Genomic DNA, 24238 nt, shown 5'->3' with positions numbered 1-24238 from the left:
CGTTCTCCTGGTGAATTGATTCAAGCTGTCTCATCAGCTGCTGGAAGGAGCTGAAAGCTGGGGATGGATTTGAGAGGAGGGTTAAGCTCGCCGGCTTGGTTCATGCTCCTTGTACAAAGCAAAGCTTGGGGAGGGTCTGATCCCCCACCCCATCCTAGGCTGTGCGTTCCTGCTGCTGGGACTTTGTCAGTGTGGTGGGTTCACAAGGAGCCCATCCCTGCCACATAGCAGCATCCCTGGGCTTGGTGAGGCCCTTGGTGGGTGCCTGTGCTGCATCATGTCCCTTCCTGGGGCAGCTACTGGGGGCCCAGTGTGAAACCCGGGTCCATCTGGGTATCACATTTGTTCTCCTAGTTGCAGTGGGAAATTATGTGGGAGAGTATGGCATGAGATCCTTGTAGGCTGAAAAGTGGATTTAGGTTCTGCAAGGGCATCTAGGAAGAAACTCTTTTATGGAGAAATTCTTCCCTGTGAGGGTGGGCAGGCCCTGGCCCAGGGTGCCCAGAGCAGCTGTGGCTGCCCCTGGATCCCTGGCAGTGTCCAAGGCCAGGTTGGACATTGCGGCTTGGAGCAACCAGGGACAGTGGAAGGTGTCCTTGCCCATGGCACGGGGTGGAACTGGATGGGCTTTAAGGCCTCTTCCAACCCAAACAATTCTGAGATTCTGTGATTGTCTCAAGCTGTGAGAGCTGCCTTAGATGATGCTCTTTGCCCACAGCAGTCACAGTTGAATTTGGATGGTCCCTCTGATTGAAGTGGGAGTCACTTTTCCATAATGCAGTCACTTTGCTGGATGGAAGCTGACTGTCCTGACCACATCCAGTTCATGTCTCCAGGAGCAGGAGCTAAGGAAGACACTGTCCAACCTACAACTTCCAGGTGAAGGAAAAGCTTTGGTGACTGGCTCAGTCTGGGGTCAAAAATATGGGAGTCAAATGCCTTGCTGGGGTGTCTATCAGGCTGTGCCTTTCTCTGCCAAGCAGAAGCTTCCAAAAGTTGGGAAGAGCATGGGGAATGCTGGCTGTGGCCACCTTTGTCATGGTGAACCTGTTCATGTGGTGTTGGACACTGACCCCACAGGATTCCCTTTCCCCATGTGCTTCTCCAGGCCTTTTGTTTGGTTTCCTGACTCTTAATTTATTATTATTATTATTATTATTAGTACCAGAAACAGTATGAGGAAACATCTGCTTTTCCTTCTGCATGTACAGAATTGCAGAAGGAATTGTACTTTCCCCAAATCCCATTCTTTTCCACTAGAATATTTAGAGTATCTCATCTCATGGCTGCTGCCCTATGGGCACTGATAAGGTCAATGACTGATGGTCCCAGGGTGGTTGTGATGTAAAAACCAATCTGCTGCTTCTTTTATAACTTAAACATTAGAACACAGTGGAATAGTGGGGGTCCAGAGGCAGGTTTGGGAAATTTTATTTGTTTGTGGGTGTTGTTGAGTGGGATTTTTTAGGGCGTTTGTTTGTTTGTTAAGAACTGAAGCTAATTAAAGATTCAGAAAATCTCTGAATATACTCATTTGTGCATGGAGTTTTTCAGTTGAGCTTAACTAGCTCAGAGAGGACTTGGTAAGTTGTTGTCCACTTTCCTCTGCAATGTGGCACAGGTTTACTGATGATTTCTCTTTCCAGTTCCAGCTGAGCAACTCACGTTGGGCAGAATGCACAGAGATCCCCGGGAGTGAGCCATCCTTGGGTCAGAGGGAATTGTCTCTCCTTCAAATCCTCTTCCTCATGTAACCCCATCCCAACCAGCACCATACCCAAGGCTGGGAAGGGTTGCTCCCTTTGGTTGTAGCAGCAGCAACCCAGGGAAGATTTGCTTTTGATGGTGCAGAAGGTGGCTGGTGTTTCAAAAATCTTCTTGCTTCCTCATTCCTATTTCCCCTTTCAGAAGCGTTGAATTTGGGATGCACCTGAGGCTCTCCTGTCCCTAGCCTTGTTGCATAAAAGAGATTCATTTCCAAAAAAGGGGACAGCTGTGATGAAGAGAAGCAGGTGGTGGGGGTGGAGGTGAGAATCCTTAAGGATGGGAACCTCTGAGGTTTAGCAAGGCCAAGTGCTGGAGCTGCACCGGGGTCGGGGCAACCCCTGGGATCAATCCAGGCTGGGATGAGCAGCTGGAGCAGCCCTGGGAGAAGGACCTGGGGGTGCTGTGGGGGAGAGCTGGACCTGAACCCCCCGTGCCCTGGGCTGATCCCCAGCGTGGGCAGCAGAGGAGGGGGGATTCTGCCCCTCTGCCCCGCTCAGGGGAGACCCCACCTGCAGAGCTGCCCCAGCCCTGGGGAACAACAGCACAAGGACCTGGAGCTGCTGCAGCCAGTCCAGAGGAGGCCACCGAGATGCTCCAGGGCTGGAGCCCCTCTGCTCTGCAGCCAGCCTGGGACAGCTGGGGGTGTTCAGCTGCACAAGAGAAGGCTCCAGGGAGAGCTCAGAGCCCCTGGCAGGGCCTAAAGGGGCTCCAGGAGAGCTGCAGAGGGACTGGGGCCAAGGCATGGAGGGACAGGACCCAGGGAATGGCTTCCCAGTGCCAGAGGGCAGGGCTGGATGGGATATTGGGAAGGAATTGCTGTCTGTGAGGGTGGGGAGGCCCTGGCCCAGGGTGCCCAGAGCAGCTGTGGCTGCCCCTGGATCCCTGGCAGTGTCCAAGGCCAGGTTGGATAGCACTTGGAACAGCCTCATTTAGTGTGAGGTGCCATTGTCCATGGCAAGGGGTTGGACTGGATGACCTTTAAAGGTTTGTTCCAACCCAGACTGTTCTGTGATCCTAGGATTCCCAGGAGGAGAGGACCAACTAGCTCCTGCTAGCATAAAATCCATCCAGAGTGGCAGCTCCAGAGTTTTGGCTGGTGGCCAAGGTATGTTGTCTGAATGCTGCTCCAAGCTGGTATACAGGCACAAAAATGCTTTTTGCCAGTGAACCAGGGGCATGATTTAATAGGGATTAAGCAGCCTCCACGCCTGCCCTGCTGCTGACCAGGATGCTCTGCTCCTGCCCAATCCCTCCCGTCGGCAGCCACCAGCAGGATGGATTACTTCAGCAGGTTGACATCTCAACTTAGAGTTGGATGTGTCTTTTAGGATTACAGACCTTTTCACAGCCCAAGTGCCCATTATATTGCCTGGGTGCCTGGAAAGAAAAGATTTCCTTCCTGATAATGGTTTCCCTTCATTTATTTACAAAGGATGATGCACGGCAGCCGGCACGGGCACGCGAGCGACTGTGTATGGATCAGCTTGTGGTTGTGATGCTTTTGTTTAGGATGTGGGCTGTGCTCTCTGCCTGCAGAGCTCTGCCTGCACAGGGAGTTTTGCACCCTGGTTGCTGCTTTCATGGGATCATGGCTCATCCCTTGGGGTGCCAAAAGAGCTGGGCAAAAGACAGGTGTTGTGACCTGCCAGGTGCATCGCAGAGGTGCACACACAGGTGCATGGTGCACGTGTGCAAGCTCATCTGGCAGGAGAACATCCTTGGTTCATGTCTCCCAGCATGATGCCTGCAGCCATCACATCCTGCCCAGCTGCTGGAGTGATGCTCTGTGCTCTCCAAGGAGAAGCAGTGCAGCTCCAAAGAGGAGAACATGTGTGAAATGCTGTTTCTTCAGATATTCATAATAATTGTTCAATATCTTTACCTGGCAACATTTTCCTTTCTAAAGGTGAAAAATAACAAGGGTAAGATGTAACATTGGCTCTCGTTCCATTAGCTTGTAGCAGGAGCAGGGGAATGTGGAAATTGATTATGTCTGGCTTAAGTCACAGTTTGTAGCGTGAACCAGTGTAAAATAGGTTATAAAACTCAGGCTGTTCACAATTCAGGGGTTGTTGATTGGAGGCTTTTTATGACCTGTTTCAGATTTTATATCTAGAAATGCTGATGCATTTCCATGTATTGAATTTGTATCAAAATCTGTGAGCATTCCTTGCTGTTGTTGCTGCAGCCAGAGTGATGCTCCAGCAGTCTCCTTGCCGTGACATCCCCTGCAGAGGAGCATCCCATGGGGTGAGCCCATAAACCCACCTCCACTCACCTGATGTTCAGATAGTAGTTTTCTTAGCTGTGTGCTGTTTTTTCCTTTTCTATTTTGATAATATCTATCACAAGCCAAAGGTAATGTCTTCCCTCAGGCAAGGAAACCCATCTGGTGGAAAACCACTCCAACCTCATGCACGGATTTGACACACTAAAAGTCTTTATGTTTCTAAGGGTGATGTGGCTTTTGGTTTTGTTTAAAAAGAAGAGAAGAAAAAAGATCCACTTTCCAACCACGAAGAGCTGCTTATTGCAGGGAAGCAAGCTACATAATAAATTATTGTCTGGGTGAGAATCAGGGATTTCTGGCTTTCTGGTTACTGCTCGCCCTTCCTTGCTGAATCAAGCTGGCTGTTTTGGGTTGGATTCTGCAGCACTTGGCTGTCCCTCTGTTTTTTCTCCCCATTTACTTCTGTGTTTGTTTTAATGGCTCTGTTTCAATGCACCATGGTGTTTGCCTGCTGTGTTCGTGCCAGGCTCGTGAGTGGCACTGCAGTGTGGAAGCTGGTGGGCTCCTGTCCTGTCCTGTCCAGTCACTGGGGTTTTTCTGCATCACCAGGTACCAGAAACCAGACCTGAGATGGGAGGGATGGTGAAATACATTAAATGCTCAGCCAACTGTGCATGCATCAGTATCTGAAAAGCCCAAGGCTGGCCCCCAGCAGTAAACACTCGATGTGGTTTTCAAAGGTGTTTACATTTTAATTAGAAAAGGCTCAGATCCAGGGTGTAATAATTTACATTTCCACACTTGATGTTTTGGTGTCTGGAAAGGTATTGGTTTTAGAGTAGCAAATCCAAGAAAGAGACCTGATGCTTTGTGGAGATGCAGCAGTACCTGGGTACAGGGAGTCATGGTTCATCTCTGTTGCTTTTATTTTCCCTAGTAACTGTTCCTGCGGGTGGCTGGGTACAAGAGCTGCCTGCCAGCAGTAAAGATAAACTGCTCGTCTCGTTCTCTGAGATACTCTCACCGCTTGAGAGAGACACATTGCTAATTGCTTGTTGTTGGAAATGGGCTGGATGAGGAGAGGGAAAATATTGCTACAGAAGGGGCTCATTAAAAGGAGATGCTGGGAACCAAGCTGTGCTGATGGCCAGGAGTTCCAGCCCCAAACGCAGACAGTCAAAGGTCTTTGTGCCTGTGCTGCTGTCAGAGTGTGAACTGGTGCATGGTTGTTTGCAGAGTCGAGGCACACAGAGGGTTTCACCTGACCGGAAGGTGCTGATAAGTAGATAAGAAGTAGAAGGGTTGTCCTGTGCTATCTGCTCTGCCCTGGTCTGTGTGGTCAAAGTATCTCTCATGTATGGGGGATTTTGGAGCCTGGACAAGAGATGTGAAAGTTGGTGTTGGTCGCTCATGAGAGAGGATGTGATGTCTGGGACCGGGATGGGGCCCTTCCCTGTGTTTCCCTGGGGATCAGGTTTGGTTCAGTTTTACCATCATTGCATTCAGGTATGGACAAATCTCGGCTGCTGAGCTGTTCCTCAGTTCATGTCCCAGGTGTCTCAGAGCAGAAGGGACCTGCTGGATCACAGTCTATTATAAACTCCCAAGGGAGAACTAACACAAGAGGGATGCTGGATGTCCTATCACAGAACATTCTGGAAGCAGGTGGCTGCATTGGTACGTGAAGAATTTGCACCGCAGCTGCCTTTTATAGGAGGCATCTCTTGTTCCTAGAAAACTCTGGGATGATAAATCCCATGTGGCAAGACAAAGGCTTTCAGGGATCTGTCAGGATAGCTCTGTAGCCTGTCACAGCCTGCCTCTGCAGCAGCTGGCCTGTAATGGCATTTCTGAGAAATAAATCTTGTATGCATAAAGGATGCTCTGCATTCCTCCTGACTTCACTTTGGAGTCACAGAGGAATGGAGGATTGGCCTGGGATTTTTTCAGTGTTTAACTGGAGGATAAGTAAGGAAGAGACATGGGTTTTCCAATTAAATGCCTTATGTCAGTCATTTAAGCCTGACCAGCTGAGGGAGGCCATGTTGTTGGAAAGATGGGCTGGGCAGTTGCCCTTTCTTGGGATTGGTGGTGGTTACACCTTTCAATAACTGAATTTCTGTTCAGGTGTGAAGAAGCCGAATGCAGGAAGTAGTTCTGCCTGAACTCTGTATTTTAGAGTTCTTTCTCAGTGGCCTTACCTAGGCCTTGGCATTGGGTATTAGCACCTGGCTGTGTAGTTGTCAGGTAAATCTGCTTCCAACTTTCACCAATTCGGCATGTGTGACAGTGTTGTGCTCCTGTTTCTCTTGCTTTGGAAGCCACAACCTTCAAAGAAATTCGTCCATGTGTGCAAAAGCATTTTAGGCTCTTAGCATCCATCCAACAGAAGCAAAACACTGGGAAAAGCAAACTATTCATTTTCTTTCCTTTGCGGATGCTCGATCACGTTGGACCTTGCGTAGGAGCAAGGTGTGGTGTTGTTGGCCTAACAGCAGGTCAGGATGTGGGTTTGTCTGGATGAATTGGAGCAAGAACTGGCTTGCACTTGGGTCACCCCAGGCCCCTAAAGCTCTAGGCTCGGGCAGAGGGGCTGGAAAGCTGGGAAAAGGTCCTGGGGATGCTGGTGCTGGTGCTTCAGTCCTTGGGACAGCTCTGGGCCCCTCAGGACAAGAGAGACATGGAGGGGCTGGAGTGTGTCCAGGGAAGGGAACGGAGCTGGGAAGGGGCTGGAGCCCCAGGAGCGGCTGAGGGAGCTGGGAAAGGGGCTCAGGCTGGAGCAAAGGAGGCTCCGGGGGGACCTTGTGGCTCTGCACAAGTCCCTGACAGGAGGGGGCAGCCGGGGGGGTCGGGCTCTGCTCGCAGGGAACAGGGACAGGAGGAGAGGGAACGGCCTCAGGTGAAGTCAGGGTTGGATATTGGGGAAAATTCCTCCATGGAAGTGGCTGTCCATCCCTGGCAGAGCTGCCCAGGGCAGTGGAGGAGCCTCCATCCCTGGAGCAGTTTAAAAGCCGTGTAGATGTGGCACCTGGGGACATGGGGCAGTGGTGGCCTTGGCAGTGCTGGGGGAATGGTTGGACTCGATGGTCTTGGAGGGCATTTCCAACCTAAACAATTCCATGATTCAATGGTACTGTAAGAATTGTTTTAGGAAGATCTCTTTATGGGTAGCAGTTTTGCTGTAATGTTGCTGTGCCAGCGTGTTTTTGCCCAGAAGCCCCAGCTCCTCGCCTCAGGGAATGGTGTTTGTTTGGAGGGCTGGAATCCCTTGGCATGGCTGGGACACAGGTGGGTCTCACCCCAGGGGAAGAGCTGTGTGAAGTTGCCCTGCCTGTGCTGTCTTGGCGCTGCCAGGCTGCTGCAGTCCAGGTTTTGGAGAGCTTTTGGTGTGGAGGGGAATGGCTGGAGCCTCCTCCCTGGGGGAGGACGTGGGTGTGGGGTCCTCTCACCCAGCCTGCAATGAGCTGATGGAAATACGTCACTGTCCTGTGTGTCTGTGGTCTTCTCATCACGGACTCACTGTTTCTTATATCATTCTGATTGCAAGTTCCGCTCTCCTGTTGCCTCCCAACCCAAAGTGGGTTCCTTCTCCATTGCAGTATTTCACCTATCAAACTCACTACTTGTTTCCACAAGTTCAGCAAGCCTGGAGCACCTTTGGGAGAAAGGGAATGAGCCCACAAGTGTCATAAAAAATGCTTGTTCTTATTATTTGCCGATGAATGGTAAAACTATATAATTGCCATAAAAACTGCATAGTCTTGCTAGAGCAAGAACCCCATTTAGATCACCCTTAATAACAGCTATTAATAATAATTATACATTACAGTAATGCTGATAATTACTAAGTTATAGTAAGCCATTTGCACTTCTATTGACTTTTTCTGCTGATGATTCTTTCTTTAATGATCACAGTAATGAGCACAACATGGGCTCTGTAAAATCATAGAATTCTACAGTGATTTAAGTTGGAAGGGACCTTCAAGGTCCTCTAGCTCAAACCCCCTGCCATGGGCAGGAGCACCTTCCACTGCATCAGGTTGCTCCAAGGCCCATCCAACCTGGCCTTGGACACTTTCAGGGATAGGAAAGATTTGGAAGGTAATTTTCAAACTCCCAAAACTTATGGACTTTGTGCTTTGACAAAGTAGAGGGGAGGGAAAAAAGTGCAAATTTGAAGTTGATCTCTCTTAATTATGATTAAGGAATGTACCTGGGGTCTGGGAATCCTTTGTGGTAGGTGCTGAGCCAGCACAGAGCCAAGGGATCACCGCTTCATGAGGAGCTCTCACGAGCATTTGTTTGCTCAGTGTGGGAAGATGCCAAATGCTTTGATGCTCAAGTGTGGGTTTGGGTTTTTCTTTGAAAACCTCTTTTTTGTACGTGTTTTGAGGGCGAGGTGAAGTGGGAAACCAGGTCCAGGCACAGATCACCAGGAAGAGCAGGAGTTGAGTGATGGTTTACTTTAGAGGGAGGTGAAGGTACCACAAGATGATTTGGTTTCAGAGTTTCCCACTAGAGATCCACAAATATCTCAAATATGTGGTTTGTGTTTGTTTCCTGGACCTGGTGAATTCTGACAGATGTGTTTCCTTTCAGTTTGCCATCTCTCCTGTTGCTACTTGACAAAATGCTGGTTGGGCACCCCAAAAGTGGAGGCATGTGCTAGTTCTTCTTCTACTTCATGTTTTATCATGGGTATTCAACACGGAGCATCCCCAGGGGAGTGCCCTGGGCTTGGTTTCCTCCAGTGCCGCCCTCAAAAAACCCTAAAATAGGCAAAAAAACTTTGGGCTTTGTAATGTGTGGCCCAGTGGGATGGAGGATAACCTCTGACCCTGCTCGCTCCATCCCGAGTGATGCCACCTGTATCATTTGTCCCCTGCCTCATGCCATCTCCCCATGCCATCACACCCCTCCAGGACTCATGGGAGCCTCCTATGCTCCCAACTCTTTCTTTAGTACCTTCTGTTTAATAATTGGTGCTTTCCATTTGGTAATTGGCACTAATTAGTGAAAAGGAGAGAAGCATGCCCTCCTCCAGGGCTCCTTCTTTTTTCTTTCTTGACTTTTTTCTTTTTTCTTTGTCCTTTTTAGTATGCCACATGATTTTTGTTCAGGAGCGAATGTGTGATATTGATCTACATAATGAGCCTTTTTGACAGTCTGGGCACATTTGGGAATAACTCCTCGAGCAGATGAAATCCTTTAGGCCAGTACTGCTCATTCTCTGCAGTTTCCAAATGAAGCCACAATTGTTCAGAAGTGACAGAGAAGAAAATAATTCAGGAGCTGGAAATTACATGAGCTGGGAACAGATATTTTTTTCCCCCCCTTCCCTTCCGGATGGCATGTGACTCACTCCGAATTTGCTTAGCAATTTTATACTCATCTCAAAGCAGACTCTTAAATACCCATTCCTGGTGAAGGAGAGGGATGAAGTTGTTGTGTCCTGCAGTGTGCTGGGAGCTCCCGTGTCTTCTCCCCTCCAGCTGCAGGGAAGGAGGAATAGGGGTCTTACCACAAGACACTGCTCCAAGGCCTCGTTCTTTCCAAACATAGAATTATAAAATATCCTGAGCTGGAAGGGACCTGCAAGGATCAGAGCCCAGCCCCTGGCCCTGCACACACACCTCAGCAATCCCAGCCTGTGCATCCCTGGCAGCGCTGTCCAAACGCTCCTGCAGCTCTGGCAGCCTCGGGGCCGTGCCCATTCCCTGGGGAGCCTGGGCAGTGCCCAGCACCCTCTGGGGGAAGAGCCTTTCCCTGATCTCCAACCTAAACCTCCCTGGCACCGCTCCAGCCATTTCCTTGGGTCCTGTCCTGGTCACAGGGAGCAGAGAGCAGTGCCATGCCCAGCACAGTTCCAGGAGCTGGTGGTTTCTTTTCTTCATGGTGTTACTGGCATTGAGCCCTGGAGAAACAGGAAGAAGAGCATTATAAATCCCCTGCATCTTCTGTAGAGCCAGTTTTCTGCAGCGAGAGGTTTTAAAAGTGAATTCTGTTCTGATCTCTGTTTCGCCTCCTCACTGGACCATTGACAGTCGCACCATTGTTTACTGCCACTGCCCTAGAGAAGCTTATCAGTTATCATCCTCTTCCTCACCCTTGTCCATTACCCCCAGCTTCTCATCCATATCCAGCACAACTAGTGCTTTGGATTTATTAAATCAAACATGTTAGTGTGGGGGTTTTTTTCTCCTGTGCATATGTCTGGAGGTTTTCAGCAGTTTGGGTTTTAAGCAGGAGGACAGGAAATATGTCTGTTGTCCTTAAATGCAGGAATATTACAGAAATGGAACATTTTTTGCATGCCTGGAAACCCTAAATGCAACCACCTAGGATTATTATAAATATTACTGGAAATGCAGACATACAGCAAAAAATATCCTGCCTGTGGTAGCCAATAGGCTTTGTCTGCTGGGTTTTTTAATCTTTTTTATAATTACCGGGAAATAATTCCTTGCTGTCTTTCTTTGTCCCGCTTTCTCAGGCCCCCTGTGTTCCCGGCGTGTCCCCTGAAGGGATGGAGAGCTCCTCAGTGGCATCAGCCTCCTCGGAGGCGGGGAGCAGCCGCTCCCAGGAGATTGAGGAGCTGGAGCGCTTCATTGACAGCTACGTCCTGGAGTACCAGGTCCAGGGACTGCTCACAGACAAAACTGAGGGGGACGGCGAGAGCGAGAAGACACAGTCCCACGTCTCACAGGTGGGTGAAAGGCTCTCTGGAGGGTGGGAGAGGGGCTGGGGCATGCTGGTGGCTTGTAGGCTTAGCTTCTCCAGGGTTTGGATGTGAAGCAGGATGTGATAAAACTCTGGGGTTTGGGCAGCTTGTTTGTTGGGGGATGTGTTTGAGGTCTCCAACCTGATGGTAGCAGTCTCCTGATGCTGGGTTTGGTTTTTTATGGTCTCAAGGCACATCACTGAAAGTGTTCCGGGCCAGGTTGGATGGGGTTTGGAGCAACCTGGTCCAGTGGAAGGTGTCCCTGCCCTTGGCAGGGGGTGGAATGAGATGGGCTTTAAGATCCTTTCTAACCCAAACCATTCCATAATTCTGTATATGAGGGATCCCCTCTTTATCTGGTATCAGCAGTGTTTGATCTGATCTGTCTGAGCTCTGCAGGTTTGCTGGAGCTGAGGATCTGACCCAGAGCTCCAGACCTGTTTTCATACCACCTCAATGTAAAGAAATTACTAAAGGAACCTTTTTAAGAACAGGTTTTGGTGAAGAGGTCTTTTACAATTTGAGGATCAAAGCCCTTAGAAGCAGGAGAAAATATATTTAAAAATCTAGTGATCCAAAGTGTATTTTTTAACCAAAGGCTGGAAGATGTCTGTGTTTGAAGTGATGCTTTGGAGGGGCTTCAAGTCAAACAGACAAGTTCTACTTATTAACGTGTCAAGTTCAGAAGTAGTATTGAATTAGAAATAAATTAATAGACAAAGTTTTACAACCTCTTCCAGCCTGTCCACTGCTCTGCCAATAAGCCTGGGCTCCCTCTGCATCTTAAGGACAAAAATTTCTAATTCTCTGAAAACCATATACAGTTTTTGCATTAAAATCCTTGATTACAGCAACCAAATCCATCTTCCAGTTGTGGAAATGGCATTTTAGCTTTCCTTCCTGGCCTGCCCTGGAAAAAAGGAGCTGCTGAGTTTTTAATGTCAGTTCTGAGACTGTTCTCTTTCAAGATGGCTGGGTTCTATTTTGAAAGAAAAATTCCTAATAATGAAAGATCTGAACTCTAAATGAAATGAACGATCTGAATGAAAGATCTGACTCTTTTAATTAAACCACTTTTAGAGGCGCCTCAAATGAAGCTGCTAAATGTGGTTGTACCCCAGACCACTGATGCGGAAGTTTAATTAGGATTTATTGTGAAACTTCATCAAAACGCAGCATTTTGTATTTCTAGGGCTGTGTAGTAGACAAGAAGTGAGGATGGGCTTTCACTTAGGTCACTTGCGTTTATCAAGCCATGTCTTAATGGATGCACCAAGAAGGAATTATCTTTTGTCTCACAAAGGTTTTCATTTTTCCTCCTATCAGAAATAATCAGGAATTTTTATTTCTGATTTTCTCTTCCTGATCAGTTCTTAGCAAAGCAAGGAATAAACACGCTCACATCCTGCAGCTGGCTGGAGTAACCCTGGTGGAAGCCAGCCTGATGGAAGGTGGCACGTTCCCTCTTAATGAAAGCCAGAGGGAGAAAGATGGATTTAGGGGAAAGGCACTCGGCTGAGACCAAGGAAATGGTTTTTAACTGCGAGGTTCTGCCAGCAACTAAATCTTTAATGTTAGGCAAGTTACTTAATCTCTCTGCAGTTTGTTTCCTTATGGCTGTAATAGTGTTTTCCCTGCCTGAGAGTGGATAAATCCATTCACATGTGTGTGAGAGTTGCTTGGATGGTACCGCATCCCTGGAAAACTGCTCTCCTTGCTGGGGGCAGGAAGGAAAGGCACATCCTCCATGCTGCTCTCAGGGGAGCTGAATCCATCAGCACTTCAGAGAATCCCAAAATGTGGATCTTCCTGTGATGGGGATGTCCTCAACCTTGCTCCCACCAGGAAAAAAAGAGGAAAGTCAGAGGGAAAAATGCAATTGTATTTTGCTGTGGACAATAATGAGTGAGCTTTTACCTTGAGAGACCTTTCCAGGCATGTGGTTGCACTCCAGATTGTTAAAGGAGATAGGGATAGGTCTGGTAAAAGGCTCTCAAGAGTGATGGCATCATGAGCCTGTCCAGGTGGGTCAGCAGAGGTGGCAGGAGAGAGAGAGTCATCACTCTCTTTAATGAGGGGAGACTGAGATCCCTGCATCTGTGAGCTAGAATGGGCTCTCTGATGAGAGCAGGGATCATGGGCAGTTGTAGTGGTGACTCTTATTTTGTGGCCTCATCCATACCTGTCAGGGAGCTCTCAGGTGTTAGTTTGTATAAAAAACAATGAAAATGGCTTTTCATTTTCTTGGCACATCATCCTTGGTGATGGTACCAAGCACTGAGTGTCTCTGGAGCAGCCAAGTGCTTCCAGCATGAAGGACCTCAGAAGAGGGACTGGTCAGTCCTCTCTTTGTTGAAGGAGTGACAAAATGACTTTAGGATTAAACAGCATCTCTCATGTTTGTCTAGTGAAAATTGCCTTTTTTTTTTTTTTTTTTTCCACCAGTATGATGCAGCCCTTCATTTCTTTAGGGAAAAAAAAAAAAAACAAAGCAACAAATGACACCAAATTCAATTATTTTGGTGGAGGCACCTTGCTGCCAAACCTTGGGGCAACCTGGCCTAAGCATCTGCTGATCCCCTATGGCCATGTATGGCAATGGCCAAACCTACAGTTCCATCCTCATTTTCTGTTTTGTTTAAAATGAAAACACAGGGTGTTGGCAGCTCAGGGCATATATCCATCCCTGACGCACACAAGAGTTGGGAAAAGCAGAAATTTCCCAACTTTCCATGGAAGAATTCCATGGAAAAGAGTGATAAAGTCAAGCCACCCTGGTGTGTGATATTCCAAACACTATCAGAGTCAGCAAGGAGATATTTTACTGCAAAGCACCATATCAAGTGCTTTCCCACAGTTGTTCCTGCATCTTCCCTGTACCCGCTGTCAGTGGGTGGAGCATTTCCAAACCAAAGCCTTTGGGATCATCCTCAAAAAGGAGGGGGTGCCACACGTGTGCAGCGATGCCCACGGCTGGACGGTGTTTTCTGTGCACTGTGGACTGACACAGCAGTTTTGCCCAGCCCAGCTATTATTTTACACAATCCCTTTTTTTATCCCTTTTGCAGTGGACAGCGGATTGTAGCGAGCAGCTTGATGGCAGCTGTTCCCCATCCCGAGGGAAGGGCTCGTCGTCTCATGAACATAACCAGGTAGGGCTTGTGTTTAGTTCCTCCTCCCCAGACCTTTGCCTTTATTTCTTGCACTGCCTCACCTGGGAGGTGCTGCCAGCTTTCCCTCTCCCCTGGGAGGGAAGATGTGTCCCTCTGCCTGGCATCCAAAAGCTCGTTCCTGCCCAAACCATGGGAGGTGGGCAACATCCTGATGTGTGGTTGGATGTGTTCACCAGGGGCTTAAAGGGGGAAAAATACAGAGCATCACATTTATTCCTGAAGACTTTCTTATTGCCACCTTTCCAAGGAAGCTTTTTGGAGCATCAGAGCTGACTTGGCAGCATGAGATGTAGCTGGAATGAGGGGTCTTTGTGTAGCTGGGCTTCTCTTTTATGTGCTGCAGCACAAGGATGGTGTTAGAGGGAAGAGCATTAAACAGCTGAGAGGGTGAGCTGGCAGAAGAAGCAAAGTTGCACGTGCTGAGAGCCTGTGTTGGTCGTGCAGTGACAGGAGCCAGGTGTGAGTCGGGTTTGGTGCTTGGTTGTGGTGTGAACACAAGTGAGGAGCGTTTACCAAGCACTGCTGGAGGAGGCTGTCCCTCCGCATGTGAGTACCCCCCACGGCAGAGGGTTGGGTAGTGTTGCAGGGTAGGGTGTGGGCTTGTTTTGATCATTGTCGCTTGGTTGAGGAGCTGCTGTGTCACCATGAAACCATCAGCTCTGTGAGAGCACCACTTGCCCAAGGAGATGTGAGACTGAGGCATCTGAGGGAAGGGGAAACAGCATTTCCAATTGTTGTGGCTGATGGATGTCCCACCTGAAGATGTGGCTTCAAGCTGGTGGCTTTCGTGCTCTTGCCCTGCTTGATGTCCTCCAGATTCAGTCCCGTGTGTGGGGTCCATGAGGGGGAACCTGGGAGCCCCTTGCAGGGCATACAAGAGGCTGTGCCAGTCTGAGCAGGGCATGTTGCAGCTCTCATTTTGGGCACAGCTTCCTCCCACATGGAGCCATGCTGGCACCTCTCGGCTGAGGGAAGGGGGGTCAGGCACCCTGTCCCTGCCACAGCCCCGGATGCAGGGATGCTGGGAGCACCCCTACTGATACCTGCACCCAGCAAAGGCAGGGTGTTGCTGTGTAGGAAGGTGTGTGCTGAACAGAGGCGCTGCTTCGGATGAGCTCCTGAAGGTGCCAGACGGAATTGTGGATTTGATTTATTACAGCTTTGATCTGCGTCAAAATATTCAGCAGCAAAACATCATCCACGCTCCCTCCCAGCACTGCAGACAGCTGCTGGATGTTCAGCCAGGAGGCTGGCCATTTCCATCGAGCTTCCTTGAGTGCATCAGGGGCTTTCCCTGGGGAAGAAGGTCTCTGGCTCTTTACCCAAGGGCTCTGCTGACATGCCAGTGGCTGGTGGAGACCACAGGAGGATGCAGGAGTCGTGCATGGGTGTTATTTTCCTGACATCCTCCATCTGCCTGGTGCCATGCAGTCTTTTGTTTCAGCTTACATGGGGTTTTTTTGGTTTTGTTGCTGGTTTGTTTTTTTTTTTTCCCCTCGGAATTAAACGTATTTGATCTCCTCCTACAGGGAGCTCCTTTCCTACACACAAACACCATTTGCTGATGCCCAAGCTGCTTACCCTGTGTTTGGGCTCTCTCCCAGCCTGCAGCAGAGCTAGTAATTATCTCTCTCCATGTTTGGCTTCCTTTAACTGTGAGTAACAAATTTTACTTGGCACCAAAGAGGAGCTGCAAGCTATTGTTCCTCAGTCCAGGCAAGCATTTCTTTCACTGTCACTGATGTATGAGTGAAACGCTGCTGGTGAGGACCAGGTGCAGTTTATTACCATTTCTGGCTGTTAAGTTTTCACTAGAATCTTTCAATATTTTAAAAAAAAGATCATTAATAAGATGTTTGTCTTAAATTAAAATTATTGATCACTTTTCAAACCTGCTAAGGAAGAAGCCAGCTAATTATTTCCCAGTGGAATACAGGGTTGGGTTTGTCTGGTTTGGTTTGGTTTTGGTGGCATTTTTATGTTGCAGTTTTTTATGTATTTGAGGGGTTTGGGCAGAAAATTGAATTCCTGGTTTTCCTATTGTGTTTCCAGCCGAGATCTTTGCATTGCCAGTCTTAGTTGAAAAATACTTGGATTTGAGATTTCTGCTGGCTTCAGCTACTGTTAAAATGTGGGTTATGTATCAGTGATCATGGTATGCCTCACGTGGTTCTAACCTGGCCATCAGAAAGGGTATTTATATGGAAATCTAGGTTAGTCCTGGAAATATATTCAGCATGTGGTTCATTTTCTCTGAAGACAGAGTAGTCTAGGCTTGCATTTTCAGAAGTAATTGGCTTCCTAAAGGTTATAGGGAAGCCTAGAGAGAAGCTCACTTTCCCATGCCTGATAATCCTCCTATGCACTCCTGACTACCTGATGCCTTTGAAATTCTGGGCAGCGAGATTAAGAAAAATAAAAGAAATATTTTTTTTAGTGTGTATGTGTTATGCATTTATATACAGTATGTGTGTATATAAGCATCTACTGGTTGTTGTACAAGTGTGGGGCTGAGAGCAATTTCTGAATAAAATACAATTTAAGGGTAAAAATGAGGTGTCTTGATGCAACCTGCAGCCCAGGATATTCCTAAATTGCTGGTTTCTGATGTTGTTTGCTATATCTGGGAAAGAGCACCCAAGACTTGTCCTGCTCTTGCACCACTTGGTGAGACATATTAGCAGCTGTGTGAGACTAGATGGATGTCAGTTCCCACAGGCTGGCAGATAGGCATCCCATACAAAGAAGTGGCTTAAAACCACAGAAAATTCCCACTAAAACCTCCTGGTCTTTCCAGTTCTGTGGATGGATGGCTGTGAGAAAATGGTCTCCTCATGGAGGAATCTTCTGAGATACATTTTGTGAACTCATGTGCTGAGAAAATCCTGGTCTCACAATTGTATTCAGCTCATCTGTAGTTCTGGTTTCCTACTGGGATCTCTCTGTTTGCTGCATGGCATGGCCATGCTCCACTAAACCACCAGAAGGTTTGCTAGGTCTCACCCCGTGTGAGCCTCTGGGGCGAAGACCAGGTACTCAAAATACTATTTGAGCACCTCACTGCCTCTATAAATGAGGAAGGTTTAGATAATGGAATAATTTTAAACCCTTTTATGTTTGGATTTTTTTTTTTCTTCCCCAAAAAGAGCCAGTGGGAAGTTTTTATATAATACTTTATTTGCATTCCCCTTGTGAGGCTGTGGCGAGTAGGAAGCTCTTTGATATATTTCTGAGAGCAATTCATTAAGTAAAAGACTTCTGGTATGGTGCATATTTAGGGAGCCAGCAGAGCTCTTGGTACATGAAAGGCCTGGCAGGAACTCATCCCAGGCTCCCCTTACATAAAAGCCATTAACAAAAACCAGAGCAACTCTGCGGGTTTGTGCCATTTCTCCGGGCAGTGGGAGAGGGAGAGCTGAAAATTCTCCTTCCTGGCCAAGTCGCTCCCTTCCTCCATGGTGGCTGGCTGTCACCCATCATCACCAAGCAAAAACCTGTGTTGTTGGCAGTAAACAGGACTTGGTTTCATGCTGCTGATTGTGTCCATGTCCCACCAGGTGCAGCAGGAACTTGGTACAGGGTTTGGGCCCTCAGAGGCTTCCCCAGTTGATGGTCATGTTGCTGATCTGAGCAGTGAAGGAGCAGAAAGGGTATGTGGATCACACCTGGATGATCTTACACCTTGCTTGTAGCACTCTGGTCCTGTCTTCCCTGAGGAGCTGGTGGTGGAGGAGATGGCTTGGTTTGCCCTCCTGTTAAACCCGCAGATACAGCAGCACATGGTAGCAGGGTGGGGTGGTGGGTTTGCACTCTTGGGCCTTGGCTGGAGATGATACCACATGGAGTAAAGAGCGTCCCAAACTGTGCTAATGTAAGAGTTCTGACAAGGGCCTGGAGGAACAGAACGAAGGGGAACGGCTTCCCACTGCCAGAGGGCAGGGTTAGATGGGATATTGGAAAGAAATTCTTCCCTGTGAGGGTGGTGAGGCCCTGGCACAGGTTGCCCAGAGCCCTGGAAGTGTTCCAGGCCAGGTTGGACGGGGCTTGGAGCAACCTGGGATAGTGGAAGGTGTCCCTGCCCATGGCAGGGAGTGGAATGAGGTGAGGTTTAAGGTCCTGTCATTCCATGTCCATGGCTTGATGTCATGGCTGGAAAAGCTGCCATGTTGCCAAAGCAAAGGCAGTAGGAGGTGTGGGGCAATACATGGAGGCTGTCTCTTGGGAAACGGCAGATTTCAATGAACAGTGGAACTCAGTTTTAGTGGAGAGTGGAAAAATCCAATTATCTGTGCAGATTTCATTTGCAATTCCAGAGAATTTTTTTTTTGCGGGCATTGGTGCTGCTTGACTTCCTGGGATCAACCACCAGGACATCCTCCCTGGTGGATGCTGCAAGGGCAGATGGGAAGGGATCATGTCACCGGGTCCAGATAACTGAAGTTAGCAGTGAAATTGTCTTGCTGGCTTAAGTCCAGTGACATCAGCAGGCAGCGTGTAATGCCCCAAATTCTTGGCTAACCAGATAGGGCTGGAGAGACAGTGGATTGGCAGGATGTCTTGACTAAATTTGTCAATCATTTTCCCTGTTCTGGTGGACAGCCTGTGTTGCCCATCATTGGGTCCAGATCTGAGAGAAAACAAGAGGGATGACGCTGGAAGGACTTTTAGAAATTACAGAATGTTAAGGGGGTGGAATGGACCTTAAAAATCACCCACCTGCCATGGGCTGGGACACCTCCCACTACAACGGATTGCTCAGGGCCTTAACTGACCTGGCTCTGAGCACTGCCAAGGTTGGGGCATCCACAACGTCCCTGGGCAACCTGGGCCAGTGTCTCACCACCCTCACAGGAAAAAAAAAAAAATCTTCCTTATATCCAGTCTAAATGTCCCTTCTTTCAACTTGTGCCCATTACTCCCTGTCATGTCACTGTAGTTCTTGATGCAGAGTCCCTCCCCAGCTTCCCTGTAGCCCCTTCAGACACTGGAAGGTGCTGTGAGGTCTCCACGTGCTCAAGGTGCTCTTGTGTTCTCTAGGCTGAACAGCCCCAACTTTCTCAGCCTGTCTTCACAGGTGAGGTGCTCCAGTCCTTTTATCAACCTCACGACCTCCTCTGGACTTGCTCCAACAGTGCCATGTTTGGGGACCTTGTTTGAGGTTCTCCATCTCATTGACCTGCTCATGTCATAGCCCAGGGCCATTTTGTGCACTGAATTTGGCTGAGGTTGGCCACCGTGTTGAGGATCTGTTGGGGCAGGTGGGTGCTGGCTGATGTTGCAGATGCTGTTTTCATGCTTCTGAAATAAAAAGAGAAAGCGAAAGACAGACACTGGCTTTGCCAGGGAGTACATGTTGGTGTATCCCTGCCTGATGGAGGAAGAAAGTAGAACTTGAAGTGGAGTGACTTGCCCATGATCAAAGAGCAGCTTTGAGGAAACCAGTCACTTTTCTGCCTGTAATTGCTGGGTGATGCTTCCTCATTTGGTGAATGCAACTGCAGTTGGAGAGGACTGCCATATAGGTGTAACTTTCTCTGGACCTTGGGGTTGGCCTCACGGAGCCGCAGTGCCTCTTGTGAAGCAGACACCTGCTCGGGTGCCAGGAGGTCTGGGAGGGAGATGCTTCACTGCTTTGCTGCCTGCTTTGGAGAACTGTTGCTTCTGAGGGTGGAGGGAGGTGTCTTCTAGGCCTGGTGTCACCAGTGACTCATGTGAGAGGACATCTTGTCACCCTCAGTTTCCATTTGGGTGGGGAGGACCGGGTGATGGCTGTCTGCCCAATGCAGAGCTTCCCACACTTACTTTTGTGAGACCTGATTTACCTTTGAGGTCTCCATCCTTCCAGGTTTGGATGAATAGGTCAGCCAGTGCTGAAGCTCCAGGCAGGGAAGGGATGACGTGAGCAATTTCCCCTGAGGCTGGGACAGGGTCTTGCTGATGGGTTTCTGTAGCACATCTGGAGTTCCCAGTGCCATTCCGAGAGCCCTCAGTGTTCCTCCTCTTCATCCTTGTGTGTAAACGAGCTATCTAGCACATCCTTGGCTAGCATGGCTCTTCCAGTGTTGTCCAAAAAACACAGCCACACAGGCTTGGTCCTTTCCCAGGTAGCCCAGAAAGATCTTGTAAGCTTAACCTCCTAGTTCCAAGTCCATCAGGTCCTTTGGTCCTGTATTGAGACACAGGTATAGATAAAACCTTACTTTCTGTGGTGGAAGAAGAGCTCAAAGTGACATTTGGTGTCCCTTCTGCAGATTGGAGAGGGCTGGGGAAGGTGGACAGAGACCTGAGGACAAAAGGAGCAGAGCCAAAGGGGTTGGGGTTACTGCATGACATTTTTATAACAATTTCTGATGTTCTTATAGCATTATGTAATACTTGTGAGAAGAAAGAAACTAGAAAGTTTACCCTACTAATATATTTAGAGGAATCTTGTGGTTGGTTTGTTGTTGGGGTTTTTTTAAAGGTGTATTTTGAATTGTTAAAATAATTAAGCCTTTGGTTTTCCATAGAAAGATTGGAGTGGTTGTTCTGAAACAGGTCTAGGGAGATGCCTGGAGTGCAGTGCAAAAATTCTGCATAATGGGAAGATTTGGCAGCAGTACAAATTGGGTGCATGAAAACCTCCACTGCAGAAAAACCTCAAAAAGGGCCTTTTACACAATAGCTGTTTTCTGTTCTGACCAGGATTTAAAACAAAGTTGAGGAGTCATTTGAAGGACACCCCACAACTTGATCTAGGGATCTCCTAGGCACAGATGTGACCCTTGTTATCCTGGGGAATATCTCAGAGGTTTTTGGGGCCTGAGAGCTCCTCCACCTTCCTGTTGTTTTTCCTCTGGCCTACCTGTGAGTGCTGTACATTGAATATTGAAATTTTTACATACAATTGAGCATGAATCCCATCCAGAATCCACTGATATCTTCAGGACACTAAAACTTGTGCTGCTGCCAGAGTTGATCTACATCTCTACCAGCACAGCCCACTTCACCCATACTTGTCATCACTGAGAGCAACTACGTAGGTGATCACTGTGTTTCCATTTATGGCTTCTGCACTGGGGAAACTTATCTCCTTTTTCTGCAAATAGGATTTTCAAACTTGCACTGAAGCAGCAGGAAGTATTAACTCTTGAGCTGGCAAAGGCAGCAGGATTAATTAGTTCATGCCTCAAAGAGCTCGCTGCAAAGGTGAAAATTGCAGTGTAAGTGAAACATATGATTATTGCTAATTAAAATGCAAATGTTAGATTTGACAGCTAGTTTTCAAAGGAGGGCTGCTGACAGTGGTAATGTGCACGGGCCTGACTGTTCCTGAGAAGGTGCAGAGCTTGGCCAGAAGGATTGGCATGGGTTTCAGCAGCTTCTGGGAATCAGTCTCTGGAGGGATGGTGTTTTCCCTTCCAGTCCCAAAGTGTGGCTCCTAAGTCCCATCTCCTGCTGATGAGTGTAGACCACGAATGGTAGGTGGAGGAGCCCAAATAAGAGCCCAAATAGGAGCAAGAGTTCAAGGACTATGTGGGAAGAGTTTGGGAGAGCCTTGTTTTTTTGAGGGCACGGCAGAGTAATGGGGCCAGGTGATGGGGGATTGGGTCAGCAGGAGGCAAAGGTTGGAAGGCTTTGTGCCGTTACATCTGTTTCTTCAGTGTTTGTCAGCTTTGGCAGACAATTCTGTTCGTGCAGCACGCTGGGTTTGTTTAGCAGGAGCCCTGTGTAGAACGCACGCAGGTGGTGGTGCAGGATGGAGGAAGAGCAGTGCCACATCTCACCAGTGCCAAGCCATGGCTTTCTGCTGGACTCCAGCTGCCTCTGTGGGCTTGGGAGGAATGGGTTTTTATGGGCTTTGCAATGATGCTGGTGAAGGGGTTTTGTTGCTTGGTTGTTTTTTTAAGGAGCAATCATTACCTGCGTGCTCTCACCCACTCCTTGAGCATCACCCATGAGGTTGGTGCGAGCAGCCCTGCTCTCACACAAGGTCTGCAGAGAGGGTCCATTTTAGCGTGAAAAAGCTTTATTGCAGGACACAAAGCCACCAGAAATGTCTGGGATTGTTTCTGAGGGTTGTATTTTCGTTCTGGAGATTTGAATCCCTGTCAGTAAGGTAGCAGTAAAAAGTTGTTCATCTGTGGCAATGAGTCAGAAATTTGGGGGAAATACTGAGCTTGGCCCTGCTGGTGAGTTTGAACTTGAGGGTATTCAGGCCATACTCAGTTTGGACTGTTTGCATCTTCAGCAGACGTTTCAACAGTTTTTGGTGTAACAATTTTATTTTAAAAATGATTTGGTTTTTTCAATATTAGTATCAGTGCTTGATAAAGGTAAGGAAGGCAAACAGGGCAGAAGCCCCAGGCCATGAGTTAGAGCCAGGAGACAAGCTGATTTAGTAAAACCACCTGTGATTGTGATCTAACTGGTTTGTGCTGTATCCAGTGGCTTTTCTCGGTGGACACTGATGCACAGTGGTACCAATATCCTCATTTCTCACAAGGGCTTTATTGTGGCCAGCTGCATTTCTGGAATTTGCAACACCTTGGATTGTCTGAAGGATCTAAAAGTTGTGTCAACTGAGTATAACTGAACAGTGTTTATTTTCAGTATGTCTTTCAAAGCAAAGGGTGCGTGTGCTGACCTGGTCCCACCATAGCATTTGGCACAGAAATTTTGTATGTGTGGGTGAACAAGGTGTTCAGTGTGTAGGATACAATTAATCCTTCAAACATTGAGCAGTGAAGGTGCATTTCTCCCAACCACCTTTTCAGCTGGTGCACATCTTTCCCATGTCAAGGGACGTATTTCTCACTTCTCAGGATGCCTGCAAGGCTGGCTCTTCCCCAGGGCTTCCTAAAGTGGCCTGCCTGACATCCACCAAGTTTTTTTTCCCCTCCATGCCAATTGAACAACTCCTTTTGTGCCATTTGGTATTTCTCAGCCATTGGGAGATTTGGGTCAGGGTGTGATGAGAAGGGAAGAAGGTGCTTTAACTGTCAGTGGGAATAATCACAACCTTTCAGATTTCATTTATATACAACTTGAAAACTAGATAATCTCTTTTGAAGTCAACACTGCAGTGTATTTGAGCTTGCTTAAAACTTACAAGGTTGCAGTGTGGAGAATGTCCAGCTGGAGCGATGCAGAAACCAGCACTGGAGTGTTTTGCTTCCAATTCCTTGTGTTGGGTGAATGTACATCAAGGTCCATGCTGGACCACTGGGTAGCATCACCTTAGGTAGTCTAGGTTCTGCTGTGCAGTTGTCTTCCTGCCTCATCCCAGTCAGGTGGCACTTGTGAAGCTGGGACCTGGGCTGTGCCCTCAAATTAATGGCCTGGACTTGGCTGTTGTGGTGAATCCTTTTGACTTTGAAGGCCAAGGTGGCCCTGCCCTTGCCTTAGCCCATGGCATGTAGCCCCATGAGGATATCTGAGACATGAAAAACACTTTTGAAGTGTCAGCTCTCACACCAGTCCTAGAACATAGGCTTCCCTTTGTATTTCCCAGATTTTCAGAGTACTTGGAAGAGTTGAATATTCTGCACGTTGTGATATCATGGAGTTTTAATTTTAGGTCACTTTAAAAGCCTTTCCCAAGCCTTTGGAGTAATTACCTTGACAATATCCACCTTTTTCCCCAAGCACCTTGTGGGGTATTTGGATAGAGCTGGTCAGGTGAGTTATTCTGGTTTTCAAATGAGCCATTATGCCCTGAGGGCTGAACAAGAAACCTGCAGCTTACTTGACAGCACAACAAGTGAGAGAATAAAGGAGAACATCAGGCACAGCTCCTTAAGAGACAAAAATAGTTACTTGTGTAATGTGTCTCCTGGTGAACTACCAGAGTTCTCAGCCATGTGTGCAGCTGGACTCCAGCAGTGGGCTGAGCAGTGGGAAAACTGACTGAGAAGTTGATCGGGGCCTGGGAGGGGAATTAAGGAAATGGGAATGGAATGGAATGGAATGGAATGGAATTGAGCCTGAGATTAGCTCACTAGGTCAGAGCATGGTGCTAAAAACACCAGGGTCATGGGTTTGATCTCTGTACGGGCCATTCACTTAAGAGTTGGACTTGATGGTCCTTGTGCATCCCTTCCAACTCAGGATATTCTTCGATTCTGTAAAAGGAATGGAATGGAATGGATAGAAGAGAGTATTTCAGTTCAAAGGTACCTACAACAGTCATCCAGTCCAACTGCCTGCTCAATTCAGGGCTGACCAAAAGTTAAAGCATGTTATTAAGGACATTGTCCAAATACCCTTAAGCAGCTTTAGAGGATGTGGGGTTGATGAATATGCATAATTAATCCTCATGAAGATAGAGAAGGTAAGTATTATTTTTCCCCATGCAAACACTAGAGT

At 48.0% G+C, this 24238-nt stretch overlaps 1 protein-coding gene across 6 annotated transcripts in view; it reads left to right on the top strand.

The window, feature by feature from the left end:
- CTIF (cap binding complex dependent translation initiation factor) overlaps nucleotides 1–24238 on the top strand; it is a 150025-nt gene that overhangs the window by 19782 nt on the left and 106005 nt on the right. For 5 of the 6 annotated variants that reach the window (XM_048291353.1, XM_048291355.1, XM_048291356.1 and 2 more), the window contains 2 exons: nucleotides 10491–10703; nucleotides 13787–13870. In XM_048291353.1, coding sequence (XP_048147310.1) covers nucleotides 10491–10703; nucleotides 13787–13870 — 297 coding nt within the window. Of the gene's footprint in view, nucleotides 1–10490; nucleotides 10704–13786; nucleotides 13871–24238 lie in introns of those variants that run through there. The other variant, XM_048291358.1, reaches the window with a different exon arrangement.

This window comes from Corvus hawaiiensis, chromosome Z (genome assembly GCF_020740725.1).
Source record: "Corvus hawaiiensis isolate bCorHaw1 chromosome Z, bCorHaw1.pri.cur, whole genome shotgun sequence".
Taxonomy (NCBI): domain Eukaryota; kingdom Metazoa; phylum Chordata; class Aves; order Passeriformes; family Corvidae; genus Corvus; species Corvus hawaiiensis.
The sequence above is the reverse complement of the archived record's forward strand: the minus strand, read 5'-3'. Positions and strand labels throughout refer to the sequence as shown.